This window comes from Diceros bicornis, chromosome 6, assembly GCF_020826845.1.
Source record: "Diceros bicornis minor isolate mBicDic1 chromosome 6, mDicBic1.mat.cur, whole genome shotgun sequence".
Taxonomy (NCBI): domain Eukaryota; kingdom Metazoa; phylum Chordata; class Mammalia; order Perissodactyla; family Rhinocerotidae; genus Diceros; species Diceros bicornis.
Genome location: NC_080745.1, coordinates 25,374,835 through 25,394,155, shown reverse-complemented (window position 1 = coordinate 25,394,155; position 19,321 = coordinate 25,374,835). Strand labels below are relative to the sequence as shown.

The following is a 19,321-nucleotide window of genomic DNA, read 5'->3' as shown; positions in this document are numbered from 1 at the left end:
CGCGGACCTCGCCCTCTGAGGTGAGGAGTGTCTCCCAGCGTGTGGGTGGGCTGCGTGGAGGAGGTGTGGAGGGCCTGCTGGGCGTCCAAACGGTGTGGCTGAAGTTCCTCTAACCATTTTCCATCCTGAGAAGAAGCGAAGGTTTGGAAAATTAAACTGAGAGGCTCAAGAACGATATCTGCTTTCCCGAGACGTTGGTTCAGTGTTCATCCAGCAAATGTGCGTCCGGCTCCTACTCTGGCGTGGCTGAGCTGGGGGCGGGGTTACAGGCGCTAGCATCAGCCCTGAGTGCGGGGCAAGAAGGTCTGCAGGAAAGGTCAGCACAGAGCGCCCTGGGCGCCTGCGCTGGGGTCATGGCACTTCCCAAGGAACTGGACTTGGGGCGTGCCGCGGCGGGGGCGCGGGGTCGTGAAGGCTGACAGGTGGTGCCACCTGAGCGGAGCATCCTTCCCGCAGACCTTTGCAGGGGCAGGCAGGCACACTCAGGCAGGGCCCAGCAGCAGTCCTGGTCTCCTGCACTGGGACGAGGGTCCCAGAGAGCAGGGTGCAGGATGAACTCCAGTAGGCTGGGGGATCGCTACACAGTGGTAGTGTATTTCCCACTCGGAAACATTTTTGCTTTAGTCACAAATGACAATGCAGCTCTCTGATTACCTAGTAACTAAAATAGGCCTTAAATAAAAAGACTGGTTCTGGGGCCGGCCCGGTGGTGCAAGCAGTTAAGTGTGCGCGCTCTGCTGCGGCGGCCGGGGTTCGCCAGTTCGGTTCCCGGGCGCTCACCGTACGCGCCGCTTGGCAAGCCATGCTTTGGCGGCGTCCCATATAAAGTGGAGGAAGACGGGCATGGATGTTAGCCCAGGGCCAGTCTTCCTCAGCAAAAAAGAGGAGGATTGGCAGATGTTAGCTCAGGGCCGATCTTCCTCACCCTCCCCCCCCCCCAAAAAAAGACTGGTTCTTCCGGTCCAAAGGAGAGACCACGGTATAAGGACAGGACCCCTGCCTGGAGAGGTGTTTGTAATGGGCACGGAATAAGGACAGCACTTCCTGGAGCTTGGAGAGAGTTCAGCATTAAGTAAACCCTTTACACTCTCGACAGTGTAGAATTTCACTTCAAGGTCCTTTCCCCAGTTGCTCTGGCGTTTGAAGGGGAAATTCTCAGAAATCTGGGCTGGTGAGCATTTCCCTGACCGACGTGTCACCAGAGATGGATGACCCTCATGTTGTCGCACCTGTCTCCGTAGCTGTCTGAGGGGGCGGTGGGACACAGGACACTGGCAGCTCCACCTTTTCTAGCAGAGAATCATTCCAGAATCCTGTATTGTGTGGACAGACACAACAAGAGAGCCTTTATAAGTGGCAGCAAATGAGCCTCAGAAGGAGGCCATGTGATCCGGTGTCTGTGGGATGGAGGGCAGGGGACAGACAGGACAGGGATGGGAGGAATCAGAGGTCCTGACTGCACGTGCCAGACTCTACAAGCTGCTTGTTCCCAGAACCCCGTGGCAGCCTCGGAGGCCTTGCTGTCCTGACTCACACTGCAGAAACAGGCTCAGAGGAGCCCTGCCCAGGTCACCCCTGGCAAAACTGGGGATTCAACCAGGTGTCTCCAACTCTGATGTCTGCACATTCCCTGTAAAACAATATGCAGGATCCACTCAACAGAAAGTGTGGAATTAAGTGACCATTCCTGGGAATTGGGAGGTCGTGTAAAAACTCATGTTACAGGCTTTTAACTGCACCCATTAACTCAAGACCCCTTGACTCCAAAAGCCAACCTTGACTAGTTAGAGAATCGCACAGAAATCATTGTAAAGTGCTTAGAAAACCAGGGGCTTCACCAAGTGGCTAATACTTTTGTTAAACTGAGTACTTTTTGTTAAACCACCAAGTGGCTTCTACCTTCTAAACTTCACTTCTTCTCAAATGTGGGACCTTCTTTGCAGAGTTTGACAGGCAAGAAATTTTATTAATATGATGTCTGTTTTTGCAAATGTTTCCCAAGACCAGCTGCCAGGAATGTTGGAGAAGAGAGGCATGTGTGCCCTGGAGAAGAAGCGAATGTTCTCTTTGAGTTCACCTATACCAGGGATCAGAGTCACCAAACTCTAGCCGGACAAAATCCGGCCCCTGCCTGCTTTTGTAAGTATTATTAGCACACAGCCACACTCATTTGTTTACGTAGCATCCATGGCTGCTTTTGCATTACAACCAAAAAGTTGAATAGTTGCAGCACAGGCCATATGGCCCACAAAGCCAAAAATATTTACTATCTGGCTCTTTACAGAAAAAGTTGCTGACCCCTGTTCTAAATCAAAATGAGATAGCCTCTGAGAGAACTGTGTAAATAAGCTCTGTTCATGTAATACGTACTATATGATCCACTAAGCTCCCTTCCAACTACAAAACTCTGCAATTCTCTGATTTAAGATCACACAGTGCACTCTCCCCACAGTAAAACAAGCACAGCCTGCCACCTCCTGGACCAATTCGATATCTTGTTCTCTTTCCCCATAAAGCAATCCTCTCTCTCCCACCGGGCCTCCCCAGTGCATTAAGCAGAGGGTGCTGCCTCTGCCCGGAGTTGGCCCAGCCTCATGGCTCCCTCTGGGTCTGCAGGAGCTCCTGGGAGGGCCGAGGGCTCTCTCTACAATTTGCCATCAGGGCGTGCCCCATTTCAGTCTAAAAGGGAGGTTCCCAGACAAACAGGCAGAGACCAAGGGCCGCTCAGCCCAGGAGCCACTGAGCTGGTTCCTTCTTGAGTGGCAAACACATTTCGCTTTTTCCCACCCATCGCCAACCTGAGCCTGCTGGCCGGCCAGGGAACAGCCATGCCTTACCTCCATCGGGCCCCAGGGCCCCAGGAGCACCCAACTCCCAAGGATGCCCGCATCACTCATTCCTCAGGCCAGAGCTTCGAGCAGCTGAGGCAGGAGAGCTTGCAGAAGGGCATCCTGTTTGAGGATGCAGACTTCCCAGCCAACAGCTCCTCTCTCTTCTACAGCGAGAGGCCCCAGATCCCCTTCATATGGAAACGACCAGGGGTGAGTGCTGCGAGGAGGGGTGGGGGTGGCAGGCAGAGGTGAGGTTCAGCAGTGGGAAGAGACTAGCAAGGAAAGGGGGGTGGGGGAATGGGGTAAGCACAAAGCCAACTTGGGCACAGCCACTGAGTCTACTGCTGAGAAGCTGTGTAGTTTGAAGACAGGAAATGACGCAGGGGACACGTAGCAGCAGGCCTGGGGTGCTGGTGGGGGGCTGCCTAGGGAGTCTGCCTGCACTCTGCCCCCAGTTCTCTGACTCCCACCAAGGCCTTGTCAGTAGACAGTGAGCAAGAGTCAAAGCTTTATCCAGGACAAGCCTCAGGCCACACGTTCCACCGGACACCAAGGGCAAACATGCAGAGATGGGTGGGAGGCAGTCTCCCACCCCCCGGGGGGCTAACACTAAGATGCTGCATGGAAAGTGCTGGTGGCTTCTGACCCAGATCCCAAGGGCTCAGTGTGGGTGGACGCTCCCTCAGCAAGCACTCAGCATTGGTGTGATGGGTAGAATGCACGTGAAGCAGGAGTTCTCTCCCTAAACCTTGCATCTCCTTTCCTGGAGGGGAGCTAGTGTCTGCACCGCCCCACCCCAGCAGTCTGGAGGTGATGGTCCCCAGGGACACCAGCTGGTGCCTGGGACAAGGAGTCAATATTTGCCATGCTGGGCTAATCAGGGCTCCACCTCTGACCGTCCGCTGGCTCTCACTCCCTCTGGGTGGGAACTGGCCTGGGAGCGGCTCCTGTGGGGACAGGTTGCTGTAGGCAAGGAGGAGAGTGCGGAGGGCTGGACCTAAAGGTGGGACTCTGAGTGCTGGTCCCACCCTGCCACTCATTTGTCCCATGACTGTGGCCACGTCACTTAACTTCCCTGAGCCTCAGTCTCCTCAGCTGTAAAGTGGGAACAGTAGTGACCAATGTAGATCCGATGTCTAGCACACAGAAAATTTCAGTAAATGACAGCTATTCTTGGTATTGCTATTACTGGTATCATTATCATCATCATCATCATCATTATTAGCTCTGAATCTCATCTTACTTATGAGCAGCACAGAGGTCACCATATCTTCTTCCTCTCTATCTCCTACATTAAAATAATGCTGATGTTTTAAATACATAACTTGTCTATTTTAAAAAAACAAACACACACACACGAAAACTTCTGGGCTCTTCAGGGCCAGGCCCAGAGTACACATAAGCTGTTATTTCTGCAGTGGAAAGCTCTTTATTGCTATTTCCTGTCAGAGGCCGTGTGTGCGTGTGTGTGCATGTGTGCATGTGCATGAATGCATGTGTGTGTGTGTGCACGCTTGCCTACATGCCATCCTGCCCTGGGTCATGTGTCAGCTGCTTCTGGGTCTCTAGTATTTGCCTAAGTCTGACAAGGTTATCACCAAATGGCTAAGCCTTTCTTCTGAGTAATTCCCATAGCTTCCTTCCCTCCTCACTAGTCTCCCTGCCTCCAGTCTTAGCCCATCACATCCCCCGTCTGCCTCCAGGGGTCATGCTATCCCCTGCTCAGCACCCTCGTGGGCTCAGCATTGCCTAGGAGTGAAGAGGGCTCCCCAGCAGCCTCAACCTATGTGCAGCCTCGCCCTGTGCCCCCTGCTGCCCCCACACCCCGTGCCTCGCTCATGGTCAGATGCTCCCACAGCATCCCCGTCCCCTCCCGCCTGCACGTTCCGTCAGTCTGGGAGGCCCTTCTCTGCTTGGGAAACTTGGACTCATGCTCAGTGGCCTCCCCTGTGAAGCCTTCTTTATTCCACGAGCACACTCGGTGATCTTTATTTCAGCATTTATGCCCTTGTAATACAGTGATCTGTGTAGCTGCCCCTTTCCTCCTTAGAGGCGGAGTCTCCTGGAAGGCAAGCGCTTGTTTACCCCGTACCCTGCTGTGCCCTCAGCCTCATACACCATCTGGCACGTTCAAAACCATGATAACAGCAACAGTCACTATAGCCCGGGCAACATTTGCTGTTGACTGGGATTATCTCACTTAATCCCAAACAACTCTAAGAGATGGGCATTATTATCAGCCCCGTTCTACCGGAGGAGAAAGTGGAGCCTGGAGGTTGACGTCACACGGCTAATACACGGCGGTGCCAGGGTTCTCCCCAGGCCGCTGCCTGCAGAGCACTGGCCACTGCGCTCACCAATAGACTGCTTCCTCATGGAGTGGGGAGCACCCCTCGTGGCTCTGAAAGCCAAGTATGGTTGTTAGCAGAGCCAGGCTATTCTGTGAGCCCACCTTGGCCAGCCCTCTGCCACCCTCTGCCTCTGTTCCTCAGGCAGGAAATGGCACCTCCACCCACCTGAGAGTATGCATGTACAGCTGGCTGACCTTCTCTCTGGGCCCCAGACACAGAGTAGCCTGCAGGACATTTATCAGTTTATCAGGGGTGCTCTTAGGATCTACATTGTGGAAGGGGAGGGAGCAGAACTGGGCAGAAGGGGCCACTGGGTTGAGGTGTGGCCCCATGAAGGCCTCAGCCAAGTGCAGGGGTGCTCTGGCCCTGGATGGTCCCTCAGAGTCGTCCCACGTTGGGGGTGACAGGCCCACCTGTGTCTGTACCCCTCATTGGTCAGCCACTGGATGCAGATACCCACTAGAAGCATGAGCTTGGAAGAGGGAGCTTTGTCACACTCCCAGCAGTGGGAACAAGCCTTCCTCCCTGATGGGGGATCTAAGCAGCGCACCGTGGACCCTTGGTTTTCTCTTCCACGAAACAGGGGTGATAATGCTGCCTCCCTCACAGGGCTGTTTCGAGGATCCACGGTGTTGACACGTATTGAGCACGTAGGAAAGAGCCTGGCCTGTAAATAACAAGTGTTGGTCACTGTGATTTCTACCGGTATTGTTGTAACCAAACATCATCATCTCTGCATTCCCAGAAGGCGCCCCACCCTCGAAGTCTACACTGCCATCCCCTGGCTTAAAGTGTAATTCTGCAGCCTACAACTCACCTTCTTTTTGCCGAAGTTGGAATTTTTCCAAGATAAAAGCTGGAGGCGCACAGGCCAGGGTGGAGAACATCTTTGTTCCCACTCCTGGAGGTCTCCCTCCTGGAACAAGGGCCACCAGGACCCCCGGGGATTCCAGGGTCGCAGATCTCAGCTCTGGGAGATGGTCATCTTCACTCTTGATCCCCTCTCAATGTTGCTCCAAATGATGGGTGAGGCCTCCATCCATGGACCAGGGTCTCTGATATACTCAGGCCACTCTACTCTCTGCCAAGGGCTGAACAATCATTTCTTTATCTTAACTCGGCTCTACTGTGTTGCTGTCCTTCCTGTGGTTTCATTTTTAGAATCTGTCCTGCCTTTTGCTTTGTCTGCAGCTGAGATTGTCCCCTCCATTGTCATTCCCAGAAACACACCTCTGTCTGTTTCCTGTTCAAGGGAGCTGGGGGCTTTGTGTTATATTTTACAGACTTCTGTGAAACCAGGAGCAAGGGGCTGGGGTGTGGATTGAGATTCCTCCTGCAGGACGGAAGTCCAAGGTCCCTGGTTTGTGGGCGGGTGGGGGGCAGCAGGGAAATGGTGAGAGTTGCTGGCATCCCTCCGGAAGCCCTCTGTGGCTCGGGCACTGTTTGCATTTCTGCTCAGACTTAGGTGGTGCATGTTCTGGCATCAAGTGCCGAGCTGCCCGCGGAACGTGGGGCAGGGCGCCCTGCCAGCACCACCTTCTTGTCAAACACAGCTGTGCTTGGGGGCGGGGGAGTGGAGCTCAAGAGCAGCTGGAATCAGAAAAGTGGACAGCAGAGTGGTGGGCAGCCAGCCTTGCCCTCCAGGGAGCCCAGGGCAAGGAGTGCACTGAGGGGGATGACCTGGGGGCCTGGGGTGGGGGTGGGGTGACAGGCTCAACTTGGAGAGAAGGTGAAATCACCCCCAGTGGGCGTGGTCTGCAGCAGGCCTCATGGAAAGGGTTGTGTATCTGAGTGAGGAGGCGCGGGTCTTGGGTGGGGGTCTCCGAGCCTAATGAGAGACAGCCACAGCACAGTCCAGCCAAGGGCCTGCCCTCCTGGGCCTGCAACCTGACTCCCTCAGCTCACAAGTACTTCTTTTTGCCCTCTTTTTTCTCCACAACTCCCTGTCTGCCTGCACCCATCTGCTTTCTTCCATGCAGTTTCCTCCCCTACTTCTCAGCCTAAATCCAGGACACCTCCTCCCTGAAGATGCCCGTACCCTTCTAGCCCCAGCTGATGGCCCCCTGGCAGCCCATGTACACCGTGGCACGTGGCCATGATCTCCCTGCACAATGGGCTCGCAGCTCCCTGTGTGGCTCCACCTGCCCTGCAGAGGCCATCAGCTGTTCTGGAACACCCCTGTGTCCCCACGTGCCTCCACATCCCTGGGCACACAGCAGGGATTGGCACACAGCTGTCAATCATAGGGCCCAGCCTCTCCAACCTTGTTAGAAATGTGGCTTTTCCCTTCTTAAATTAATTACTTAAATCACTTAATTAATTAAAAGCCTGTGTGTTTGGCTGACCCCCTGATGATGTATAACGTGAACAGAACAGGCCGTGGAAGCAAACATCCCAGGATGCTCAGCCCTCAGTCCTCCAGGAAAAGCACCGGTGGTGCCAAGGCCCTCCTCCCTCTGGGGCTCCCTGGGTCCCCAAGCTGCATTCTGGGTTCACTTCAGGTTTGTTCCTGTCACAGGACTATGGTTTCAGATAACCCTCAACCTCAAGCCGCCAAACAGCATTTCACATAAACAAACATACCTCTGGGCCCCGTACACGTAGGCAGGACTCAGGCACAAATATAGTGCACCCAGAGTACACACACAACCGTACACATATGGGACATACACACGGGCACATGTATCCCACATGCCTGCACAAGTCACACACAGTAGGACCCACATCTGTCAGCACGTGCTGCTACATGGCACGGGTGTTTACCCCTCGCCCACAGCACAGCCGCCCTTCAGCGCACACATACACAGAACCCCCTGTGACTGGCACACGTATGCACCGACTCACAGAATCGCTGGACAGATAGAAGTATCAGTCACACATCTGAGGGTCTCACCAGCTTGTACCTGATGGCTAATTTATGTTCACTTGGTGAGAATTTCTGAGTTTTCTCCCTTTGTATTTTTCTCCATCAATCCACAGTTTGATGGAATTTGATGAAATACTCCTGGACAAAAACAACCAATTGCAAGACAGGCGCTGGGAGGCCGTGGCAGCTGCAGGCGCAGCTGGTGCAGTTGGGGGGCCAGGCCTGCAGAAGGCGGGGGAGGGGAGGAAGCCGGGGTGGGAAGGAGGGGCCTCCATGCCCACAGCCCATCCAGGAGGCCTGGCATCTGGCACAGCCTGCTGGGCAGGGATTTGCCAGCCTTCAGAGTCCGTTGTACGTCCGCTTTAGGAATGAGTAACAATGGCAATGGGAGCATTGCTTGTTAGGGCCCTGGAGCAACTCCGCTGATAGGGGCTGGGCCGTGCAGGGGGTGCTGTGGGAACTCCTGGCGGTGCCGTTTGGGGCAGGGGCTCCAGTACACATTCTGCAAGGAGCCCAGAATGTCTGAGCGGTGGTCTGTGCCTCCCTAGACAGGTGAGGACAAAGCCTGAAGAAATTAGATGGCCTGCCCAGAGCCCCTCCTGATGGGTGAGGGCTACTGCTGGGACCACTAACATTTTCCTGGTTTGCACCTTCCCACTGGCCCGGCTCTGAGCCACCTGCAAACACCCTTGGGAGCCAAGGTCAAGGAGGAGAGAGAGCATAGTGGGAGAGGGTCCGCACGGGCAAGCCAGGAAATTAGCAGGAAGGAGCCGCCTCCCTCACCTTCAGCTGCCCTTCCTGCCATATTGGAGGTTAGGGTAATCTAATGACGATAAGATGCCAAAGGCTCCCTGGGGCTGAGGGCAGGAATGTGAGGGGCTGGCATTCAGGACGTCAGTCGAGCCTCTGCCAGGCCTGGGTTTGTGGTGCACCGATGGCACAATGTTCTTCAGAAATTCTCCTGGCTGAGTGTACTGGAATATTTTAAAAACTAATAAATCCACACCAGGCTCTCTGGGCAGATGCTCTGGGTGTCCCTCACCCCACGAGCCTGGCACATCCTGGAGGCTGCAAAGAGAGCACCATCATTTTATGCTTTAGCTCTTAGTCCTGGGAAGTCTCCCTTCCTTCAAAGAAATCGCTATCCTTCCGCTGATTCTTTGAGACACAGAGCAGAGGAGGAGCAGGGTGCTGGGAAGCTTGAGGAAGACATTTCAGGGCAGAGCTCTACCCCTCGGCGTCCTTCCAGGCACTGGAGGGGAGTTTCTGCCTCCAGCTGCTTTCTGGAACCACCTGCTTCAGATCCTGTTAAAATAATCGAGTGTCCGCTGTATACCAGAACTTCCTCTGCGTCTCATGATTTGCTATTTCCTCTCCCTGGACCTTCACATGACTCCCTGCTCAACTGTCTGCTTCCCCGAGAGGCCCTCCTGACCAGTCCAGCTACCGTGGTCCCCGCCCCACACCGTCACTCTCTGTCCTGGCATGCACCATTCCTGAATTTCTGTGTCTGTTCACCTGTTTATGGTCTGTCCCCGAGTCACTCATCAGAGACTTTCTCTTGTTCTTTGCTGCAGTCTATGCAGGAATGGAGCCTGGTGCCTCAAAAAAATGGAAAGAATATGTGAATTTTACATAATTGCTTTCAAACACTTTTTTGTTAATATTTTATACATATCCCTCCCTGTTGTGTATATTAATATATATTAATGATTATATCATATACACATAATATATGTGGTCATGTGTAATATGTAATAAAATATGTATAATGCACTTTGGTAAGATTATATGAGATATATATGCACATATCTCTCACTGTATAGTATAGATATGTGAAAAATTTTTACTTAAATGCATATTTTAAAAAAGAAAGAAATTGAGCCAGCCCTGATGACCTAGTGGTTAAAGTTGGGCGTGCTCTGCTTCTGCAGCCCAGGTTTGCTTCCCAGGCACGAAACCAAACCACTCATCTGTCAGGAGCCATGCTGTGGTGGCAGCTCACATAGAAGAACTAGAAGGACCTACAACTAGAATATACAACTATGTACTGGGGCTTTGGGAAGGGAAAAAAGAAAAAAGAGAGAGAGAGGAAGATTGGCAACGGGTGCTAGCTCAGGGCGACTCTTTCCAAGAAAAAAAAAAGAAAGAAGCTGGGTAGCCCAAGTAGGGATTTGTGTCTCATCCTTGGCACCAGCCTGTGTTGTGTGTATTAGCTCATTTTAAGATGTAGAATTTGTAGTCCACAGAGGCACGATGCTCATAAGTAGGGAGCAGGGATTTGAACCTGCAGCCCCTGACTGCTAGCCTAGGCCCTGAGTGGTGATGGGAATGTTCAGTGCAGACAGGCAAGGTGGGAGTCTGTTTGGCTGGAGGACGGTGCTGAGGGGCTGCCCAGAAGGCAGGACCTCTCCTGAGGGGTGTGATCTCCCAGAGACAGGCCCAGGTTTGTGGGGTAACTTTCACTTCCTCATGTCCCTCCACAGGAACAAAATTAAACACAGGAAAAAAGCCCTCTGCTCCGAGAAAGGAGAGAGTCCCTGAGCCTGCTCCATCGTGCTGGCCCACTACTACGTGGCTGGCCTCACTTTAATAATGTTCTCATTCTTCCAGGAAATAGTGAAAAACCCAGAATTCATCCTTGGAGGGGCCACCAGGACTGATATCTGCCAGGGGGAGCTTGGTAAGTGTGAGTGGATGGAGTAAGGAGAGAGGGGGTTGGACAGACCTCCCATGGGGGCCATCAGGATGGGGCCTCTGAATTGCTGATACAGCAAGAGTAGCGTGGGGTCCCTGGAAACCCACAGGGCACAGGGGTTGGGGGACATCACTGCTACTACCCTCTGCTTCCTCCTTCCCATTCTCTGCCCCAGTCTGCCCATCAGCTCCCCACTGAATGGAGCCCAGTGACTCCAAGCCCCTCGCACTCTCGTTTTCCTGGGGGTGGATGTGCCCGTGGTCCGGGGCTCACAGCCTGGGAGTTTACAGAGAACAGAGATACCCAGCGGCACTGGTCCGGCTCTCCTACACCACGACAGTAGCTGATACTTGCATACGTTAACTCGGTCACCTGCTAGGCACTCTCTTAAGCACACATTGCCTCATTTCATCTCCCCAGCCACCCTCCGGATTTTACAGATGAAAAACCAAAGCAGAGGGAGGCTATAACTTATCCAAAGTCTCGGGAGTGATAGGTAGGCAGAGTCAGGCTCTGAACTTGCTCTTAACTGTTTTGCCACACTGCCTTCCAGGGGCTCATACTTCGGGGGAGCCCCCTAGAGCAACTCAATCTCTTTCCTGCAGGTGGCCTGAGAGTGCTCCCAAGCCAGTTAAATTTGGTCCTGCTTTTCAGGATTTAGTCCCAAATTGGGGGGGGGGGGTTACTTTATTCTATCTATGAAAAAAAAGAGAGACCTAATCTAGAATCAGCCAAAGAGAGCAAACCACTGCAAGCTTGTGAGACCCCAACTTTCTTACAGCTGAGGTTACCATCGTGGTCTAATGGTTAAAGTGGGCCATGCCAGAACCTCCATGCTGAGTGACCGAGCTGCCCTAAACACAGAACCAGAAAGTCACAAACCTAAAGTGATGACAGTTGATAGAGAGAGAAAGAGAGAGATGGAGAGATACATAGATGATAGAATTACATGTTCTAGATATAATTTAGACTTCTCAAAAAAATTGCATTCGGATTGGTCTTCATTTACTGAGGTTAAGTCTCCCCTAGGAGATTCTCCCTGCCCTGTCCTACATCTCCCCTCTCATTTCTCCACCTCACTCTTCCTCTGCCTCCCCTCACCCCGTCCCCCATATCCCTTCATTACTATTCAAGAGAAAATCATTGTATGGGCTTTTTGTTTTTCAGAATTTTGGTTTGTCACATTGGTGTAAACGTATATTTGGAATTACAACCTTACATTTAACCTTAGTTGGTGGTTGATTATAAATGTTATTTTGTAACACTTTTATTGCATCCAAATATTGTACATAACATATGTATATGTTATGAAGAATAACAATAAAATGGACAGCTGTGAGCCTGCCACCCAAAATAAGAGCTAGAACAGCACCAACACTATCGCCTGCCCCTCCCCTTTAGTAACCCCTTGCATGCTACAGTCCATCCAGCTGTCCAACAAACTGACCTTCGGGGTACCCCTCCTGGGCACAGTGCTGGGGTGGCCAATCCCACCCATCGGCACAGGCCCAACAGAGATAAAGCAATCTTGTTTTGTTTTGAGTTTCTTCCTTTGTTTTAAATTGCATAAATAACATTGGTTTCTGAATCTCCCGTTAAAAGTTCGGAGTATTTCTGGCTGAATAGACATAAGGTGTTGCACTCTCAGGCCAGGGAAAGAAGCATATTTTCCTACATTGGGCAAAGTTATAACTTGGAGAAGACAGTGGAGGAGGTCAGCCCACAGCAGGGAGTCACTTCATTAGACTCTGGTCCGCCCTGGCCACCCTCGAGCTAAAAGCAGGGACCACCACCTGAGAGGCACTCGGTCAAGTTTGCTGAAAAAATGGTCCCAAAAGCCTCCAGCCTGTGTCCCTGCCTGTCGGCATCTCCCCAAAGCCAGAACCAAGTCTGCCCAAGACCAGCTGAGGCTTTAGAAACCAGTGGCCTGCACCCTGCTGGCGACACCCTAGGGAAAGACAGAGGCAGAGTGACTCCAAAGTAGCTTTCCTGACACTCGGCCCTCTGTGAGTCTCTCTTGCCTGTGTACAACAGCCAGAAAGGGGTCAGTGACATGACCCAAATCCAGTGGTACATGGTACTTTCCAGAAACATGAACTCTGAGGAAGCCAAGCTGAGCATGATGGGGTCATAAGTTCCAATGACATTGGTGTTATCTACTGAAAACAAATAGATCTGGGATAAAACGGAGAGGTCCTGTGGGTTAGATGGATACTTCCAGATAGCTGCTGTCACATATTTCATAGGCAGCATCTAAAAGGCTGCTAGGCTGTACGAGGTGCTCATTCCCTTTTCAATGGGGGCAAACGAATGTATCTGGGTACGATGCTGATAGCATACTGCTTGGTGTTTGACTTCAGTCTTGAGTTTTCCTCTAGATGTGTGTTAACATGAAGACACAGCTGGGGAAATCAGTAGATTAGCCAACAAGTCTTGAAAATGCAAGCTAATTGAAAGCAAATGCCTGCAGAGCTACCATTATCTATAACTCAACTGAGTCTGGGCAGGGGAGAGGCCTCAGTCCCAGAAATATACTCCCCAGGCACCACAGGGGGCTCTCTCTGAGGCCCCCCAAGTGCTGCAGACCTGCCTGGGCTGCAGCTGTGAAATGTCAGCTCAGCCGGCCCACGCTGACGCTGCCTCATGCAGCTGCCGGCCTCCGGAAGGGAAGTTGCTGGAATTTCACAGAGCTGATGCATAACGGAGCATAGGTCTGAAACCCAAGTACACATATCCTATAACGTTGCCAAGACGACAACAGCTGTTTATGATAAACTGGGCAGGGAAGAGCCAGGAAGGGAGGCAGAGGGAGGACAGAGGTATTTGTTGGTATTCTGTCCATTTTTTTAATGCAGAAAAGATGTGACCACATCTGGAACGCCACACAGCTCCTTCTGGCACAGAGTTGTCCCATTTCCTGTGAAATAGCAATGGAAACTGTGATTCGTGGCTTTCATTTTGCAGGCGACTGCTGGCTATTAGCCGCCATTGCCTCCCTTACGCTGAATGAGAAAGCGCTGGCCAGAGTCGTCCCCCAGGACCAAGGCTTCGGCCCCGGTTACGCTGGCATATTCCATTTCCAGGTAGGAGGGAGCACGGCCAGCGGACCTACCTCTCAGGGGCCCAGTGTGATGCGTGGGCCTCTTCAGCTGCCTGGTGATCCTGGCAGGAATGTGAGCCTGTCTGTGTGAGAGCTGCGCCCCGAACTGCCCACACCTGCTCCATCGTGGGCAACCTCTAAATACGAAGAGGAGCAGTGCGGGCATCTGTGGGGAATCTTTTCAGAAAGTGTACACTGAAACTTAAAGGGCCATTTTGGCAAATCTGGAGGTCCATTTGTTAAGCAGTTTAGTATCTGGAATTTCTTGTGCTTTAAGCATGCATGGCCTAAAACAATTATACCTCTTGGGAACTGGATTATGTCTCATAAACTGAGAGAGTCTCCTTATTGAAGAAATATAGATTTGGAGACATGAGTGAGTTTAAAAAATAAAAACTAAGAGAAACGCAGAGCCATTCTCAGGATCCATTGGGATCCTGTGGAGGACACATGAAGGACTTACAACAGAGCCACGCATGGGGCAGGGCCTGCCTGGGAGCTGCTTTCCCATTTTTCTCCTCTCTCCTTTTGTCCACTCTCTCCACCCCCGGTCCTTGCACAGGGTTGACCAGGTTTGAAATTTGCCCTCCCACTTACTTCAGTGAGTCACTTCAGGCAGTTTTCTTAGTGAAACTGGGCTTTCATATACTCTCTGGAAAAAGGAGAGACTAATATTTACCTTGCGGGGTTCTCATAGAACTACAGGGATCCTACAAAGGAGACGGCACAGTGCAGGCATGCAGCAGATGCTCCCTACCCCACCACTGGCACGGCCATGTTCTCCTCACAGGCCACCACGCTCAGGCCTGCCCTGTCCCTTCCATCCCTGAGTCCTGTGATCTGAGTTCTGACTCCGGTGCTGCTCAGAGTTGCCTCTGACCAGGTGGGGGCTGGCCCTATTGGGGGCCTGTCAGTCACACGCTGACGTCTTGTGACAATCTTCCATCATCTCCCCTCCACAGCCTTGTGGGAAGCAGGGCATTAGAAGTAAGCATCCTCCTCCCAGCTCCTCTGCTGTCCTCAGCCACAGCGCAGGTGTGTGCATGCAGGAGGGCAGCAGAGCCCTCTGGGCTGGTGGAGCCATCTCTCTGCCACCCTGTAAGGCCCTCTGAGCCAGCTTTCCCCTGGAAGGCCAGCCCTGAGCTCCCCACAAGCCTGCCCCTCTTCAGGAAGTTCCTGCCTGGCCATTACCGTTAAACACCAGCCCCAACAGCACCTCTTTGGAACTTGAAGTCACGTTACCCCCAAGAAAGCCTGAGGTGACATGTTGGAAGGGTGAGGCACCCAGGCGAAGCCCCCAAAGAGGAGCCCAGCTGGGGTGGTGGCAGCATCCCCACACTGCACTCTCCTCAACATACCTTAGGGCTCATCATTGAGAGCCCAGGGGAATATTCCTTAAAACATGCACAACTTCGGCCAGGCACCAGGCTGGCCCAGTCTGACTGGGGTGGAATCACTGACATAGAGATGCTCAGGATGTCACAGCAAAGCTGTCAAGAAATGCTCCCGGAGCCACTGTGCCTCCCCTCCTCTTCTGACTTGCTCTTTCTTCTCACCTCTGTATCTCTCTCAGGCCAATGGAATGAGAAGGAACATACACACACACACACATCCATGCAAACACATGCACATGCTCACACATATGCCTGCACGCACACAAACACATGCATACACGTCCCCGACACATGCACACACTTACAGGCAGATACATGTGAGTGTGCACACGTGTGTGTGCACACGCACACTCACCTCACGTCTGCACACCTGGCATGAGTGTCCACCTGTCTCATTACCGCCTCTCTCTGTGTGTGGATGGCCAAAGAGTCAGTCTCAGAGGCTCCACCTCCGGGCAAGGAGGAAACTCAAGGTGAAGGATCATCTGAGACAGAACCTGAAACTGGGTGGTAGAGAAGGAGAAAGCGCAGACCACACCCGCACTACCACCTCTCTCTCGTGAGAGAGAAGAACTAATTCAGAGTGCAGTGGAGTGTCCATGTGGGACCCCTGTCCTGCTTGCCCCTGGCTTTGATGGGCTGACACCAAGTCTTTGAGCCGATGTCAGTGGTGGGGTGGGATGCTCAGCATGTAGCTTAATGGACAGCGTGCCAGTGGCTGAACACATGAAACCCATGTGTCATTTTCCTCAAGGCTGTAAAGGCAGTTTGGTCCAAGGGAGAAAAAGCAAAGTGAGAAGCATTTACAGATGGGGCTGGACCTCCCATGTGACTCACCCCCATAATTTCCGTCTCCACCCCGGCAACAGTTTTGGCAGCACAGTGAATGGCTGGACGTGGTGATCGATGACCGACTGCCCACCTTCAGGGACCGCCTGATCTTCCTCCACTCGGCCGACCACAATGAGTTCTGGAGTGCCCTGCTGGAAAAAGCGTACGCCAAGTGAGTGCCAGCTCCCGGCGCGGGCAGCTCCCTATCTGAGGACACCGGGTCTCCAGTCCCCAGGGCTTTTTCATGGAGCTTCTGTGGAGCAGGAGACAGGCGCAGCACGGTGGGGCCCACCTGCTTGGGGCTCCGTCAGGGTTGGAGATGGAAAAGGAGTGCCCAGAACAGTTTTCCTGTCATGGCCTAGCTATGCCCATCTTCGGGTATTGAGGTCACACGTGTCCCCTTTCCCTCTCTGAGTCTCAAATCTTTGGAAGAGCTGGGAGGGTAAGTGGAGGGAAATTCTGGATGTGTTGACAAGGCTTGGTTCTCCGTACTGCCCGCAAAACATTGTCATGGTTCAAACATCGGGGCTATTAACCACGTGGCTGTCGAGACATCAATTTTTCTCCCTTCATAATGCTCCTTTCTTTCTCTTCTAACAAAATTGTGGTAAAATTTAACATCTTAATCATTTCTAAGCGTACAGTTCAGTGGCATTAACTACATTCACATTGTTGGGCAACCATCACCACCATCCATCTCCAGAACTGTTTCGTCTTGCAAAACTGAAGCTCCACACCCATTAGATGCAAACTCTTCATCCTCCTCTCCCCCAGCTCCTGCCAACCACCATTCTGCTTCCTGTCTCTGTGGATTGGACTGGTCTAGGAACCTCATACAAGTAGAATGGAAACAGTATTTTTGGCCTCAGTTCTCTCCAGTACTCTCAACTCCCAGCCAACCAGCTTGTCCACAAAAGGCCGCAGCAGCCTGAGTTCTGTGTTCAGATGACAGCAGAGCTCCCCTGAAAGCCCCTCTCGTGTCGTCAGAGAGAGGAACCAGGAAGGATGGTCATGCTTTTACCTCCAAGTGGGGTATACAAGTGGCAAAATAAAGTGAAGATAAACCAGGGACAAACTAACCTTGAAATTAGCAGGACAGAATTAAAATCATCAGTGAAGAAGCAAAGGTGCCCCCTCCCCACCTTCCCCACCCAGGTCTGTGCAAATGCCCTCAGTGCCATTGGACAGGCCTGAGATGGGCAAAGGGGCACTCCTTCCAGGCAAGCAGGGGGAACCCAGCCCCGGCTCTGCCCTTCAGTGAGGTTTCTCCCACCAGGGGACCTCAATGGGCACCTCTCCAGGGCCAGCACCTGTGTTCTCCAGGGCTGGGCAGGGCACAGCTTCCTTCTCAGTGAGCCGGGCACAGCTTCATTCTCAGTGAGCCTGGCACAGGGAGACCCTCCCCCTGCAGCTGTGCGAAAGGCTTGGGCCAGGACCTCCAGCTCGTGGGATTCAATGGAACATGAAAAGTAAGGCCTTTTCCTCAGAGAGAAGAGTAAAGAATAGGTTTCCTGAAAAGAAAATCTTTGTTTACTTTTTGGTCATTAAAAGATGCCAAAAATGGTTGCGAGGACACCTCACCAAAATAGATGTACAGATGGCAAATAAGCACGTAGAAAGATGTTCAACATCATTTGTCATTAGGAAATTGTAAATTAAAACAATAATGAAATATCACTACACACACAAGGATATGAAGTAACGGGAACTCTCATTCATTGCCGGTGGGAATGCAAAATGGTTTGGTCATTTTGGAAGACAATTTGGCAGTTTCTTACAAAACTAAACATAGTCTTACCAAATGATCCAGTAATCACACTCCTTGGTAAATGAGTTGGGTAAAAACTCATTTTACCCAAGTGAGTTAGGTAAAAACTTATGTCCACACAAAAACCTGCACACAGATGTTTATGGCACTGTTATTCATAATTGCCAAAACTGGAAGCAACCAAGATGTCCTTCAAAATGAATGAATAAACAAACTGTGGTACATCCAGAAAATGAAATTGTATTCAGTGATAAAAAGAAATGAGTTATTGTTACTGAGCAAGGGCTCTCTCCACCCATGCTCACAGAAACCAATACTGTGGTACACCAGTCTTTGAGGGAAGAAAGTTTATTACACAATCAATTGGTAAGGAGACAGAAGGAAGGCTCTCAACTCTTTCTGCCCAAGCCGAGGTATAGGGTAAAGTTTAAGGGATCAGCAAGGGCAGGCTGGTGTGCAGAAGTGCTGGCAAGATCAGTTTCGATTGGCAGATCAAAATTTTTCCCTTCTGTGCATGCTCCTGGCTGGCTCCCTGCCCCTGAAAAATATCCTTAACATTCTGTTGTTAGGATGAGGTCAGCACAGTAAACAAGGGTAAAGTTCTTATCTAGATTTAAGTCATTGCCTTCTCTATTGATAAGAGTTTCTAGAGATTTGGTCATCCTCTTCTTCCTGGTACTGAGAGGAAGGCACTCTTACAAATGGAGATTTCTCTTGTAAATATAAATTTCCCTAACAAGCGGATAACTTCTACTAGGTTTTCAGAGCTTTCCCTGGGTCTGCTGTTTTTTTAAAAAAATAATGAGCCCAAAATAATTCTTACACCAAAGAGGCATATTTTGGGGTGGCAAATTCTGTTCCTGGTCCTACGGTTACATTATCGAGCCGTGAAAAGACTTGGAGGAATCTTAAATGTATATTGCTAAATGAAAGAAGCCAATCTGAAAAGGCTACATATTTTATGATTCCAATTATATGATATCCTGAATAAGGCAAGACTATGGAGACAGTAAAAAGAACAGTGGTTGCCAAAGGTTCAGTGGGGAGAGAAGAAGGGAGGAAAGGATGAATATGTGGAGCACAGGGAATTTTTCTTAGGGCAGTGAAACTATTCTGTGTGATACTGTAAAGGTGCATACATAAGACCACTCATATGTATTTATCAAACCCATAGAACTTTATAGCGCAAAGAGTGAACCTTAATATACGTGAATTTTAAAAAATCATGTAGGAGGATGGGGGAATCCCAGGATGAAATGCAGACTGTGACAAAAATCTATGAAGCAAAATCACTGAAGGGGTAGGAGAGAAGGGTGCTGACCTAGGTAACTTTGGAAATGAGTGGAGTCTGTAAGATTAAAAGCAAGAGAAAATATACATCAGCATTGTACTCCAGCTGATAAAGTTGTTTCTCATAGGCGTACAGGACAATTCTGATCCCATTATACATATACTGAATCAAACAATTGAGTGAGTAGGTGG

The 19,321-nt window shown here is 51.3% G+C and overlaps 1 protein-coding gene across 1 annotated transcript in view; it reads left to right on the top strand.

The window, feature by feature from the left end:
* The first annotated feature begins 2,828 nt into the window (after nucleotides 1-2,828).
* Nucleotides 2,829-19,321, top strand: part of CAPN9 (calpain 9) — a 54,866-nt gene continuing 38,373 nt past the window's right edge. Inside the window, exons 1-4 of the mRNA XM_058543058.1 lie at nucleotides 2,829-3,041; nucleotides 10,662-10,731; nucleotides 13,711-13,829; nucleotides 16,110-16,243. Of these exons, the coding sequence (XP_058399041.1) occupies nucleotides 2,829-3,041; nucleotides 10,662-10,731; nucleotides 13,711-13,829; nucleotides 16,110-16,243 (536 nt within the window). The remainder of the gene's footprint in view (nucleotides 3,042-10,661; nucleotides 10,732-13,710; nucleotides 13,830-16,109; nucleotides 16,244-19,321) is intronic.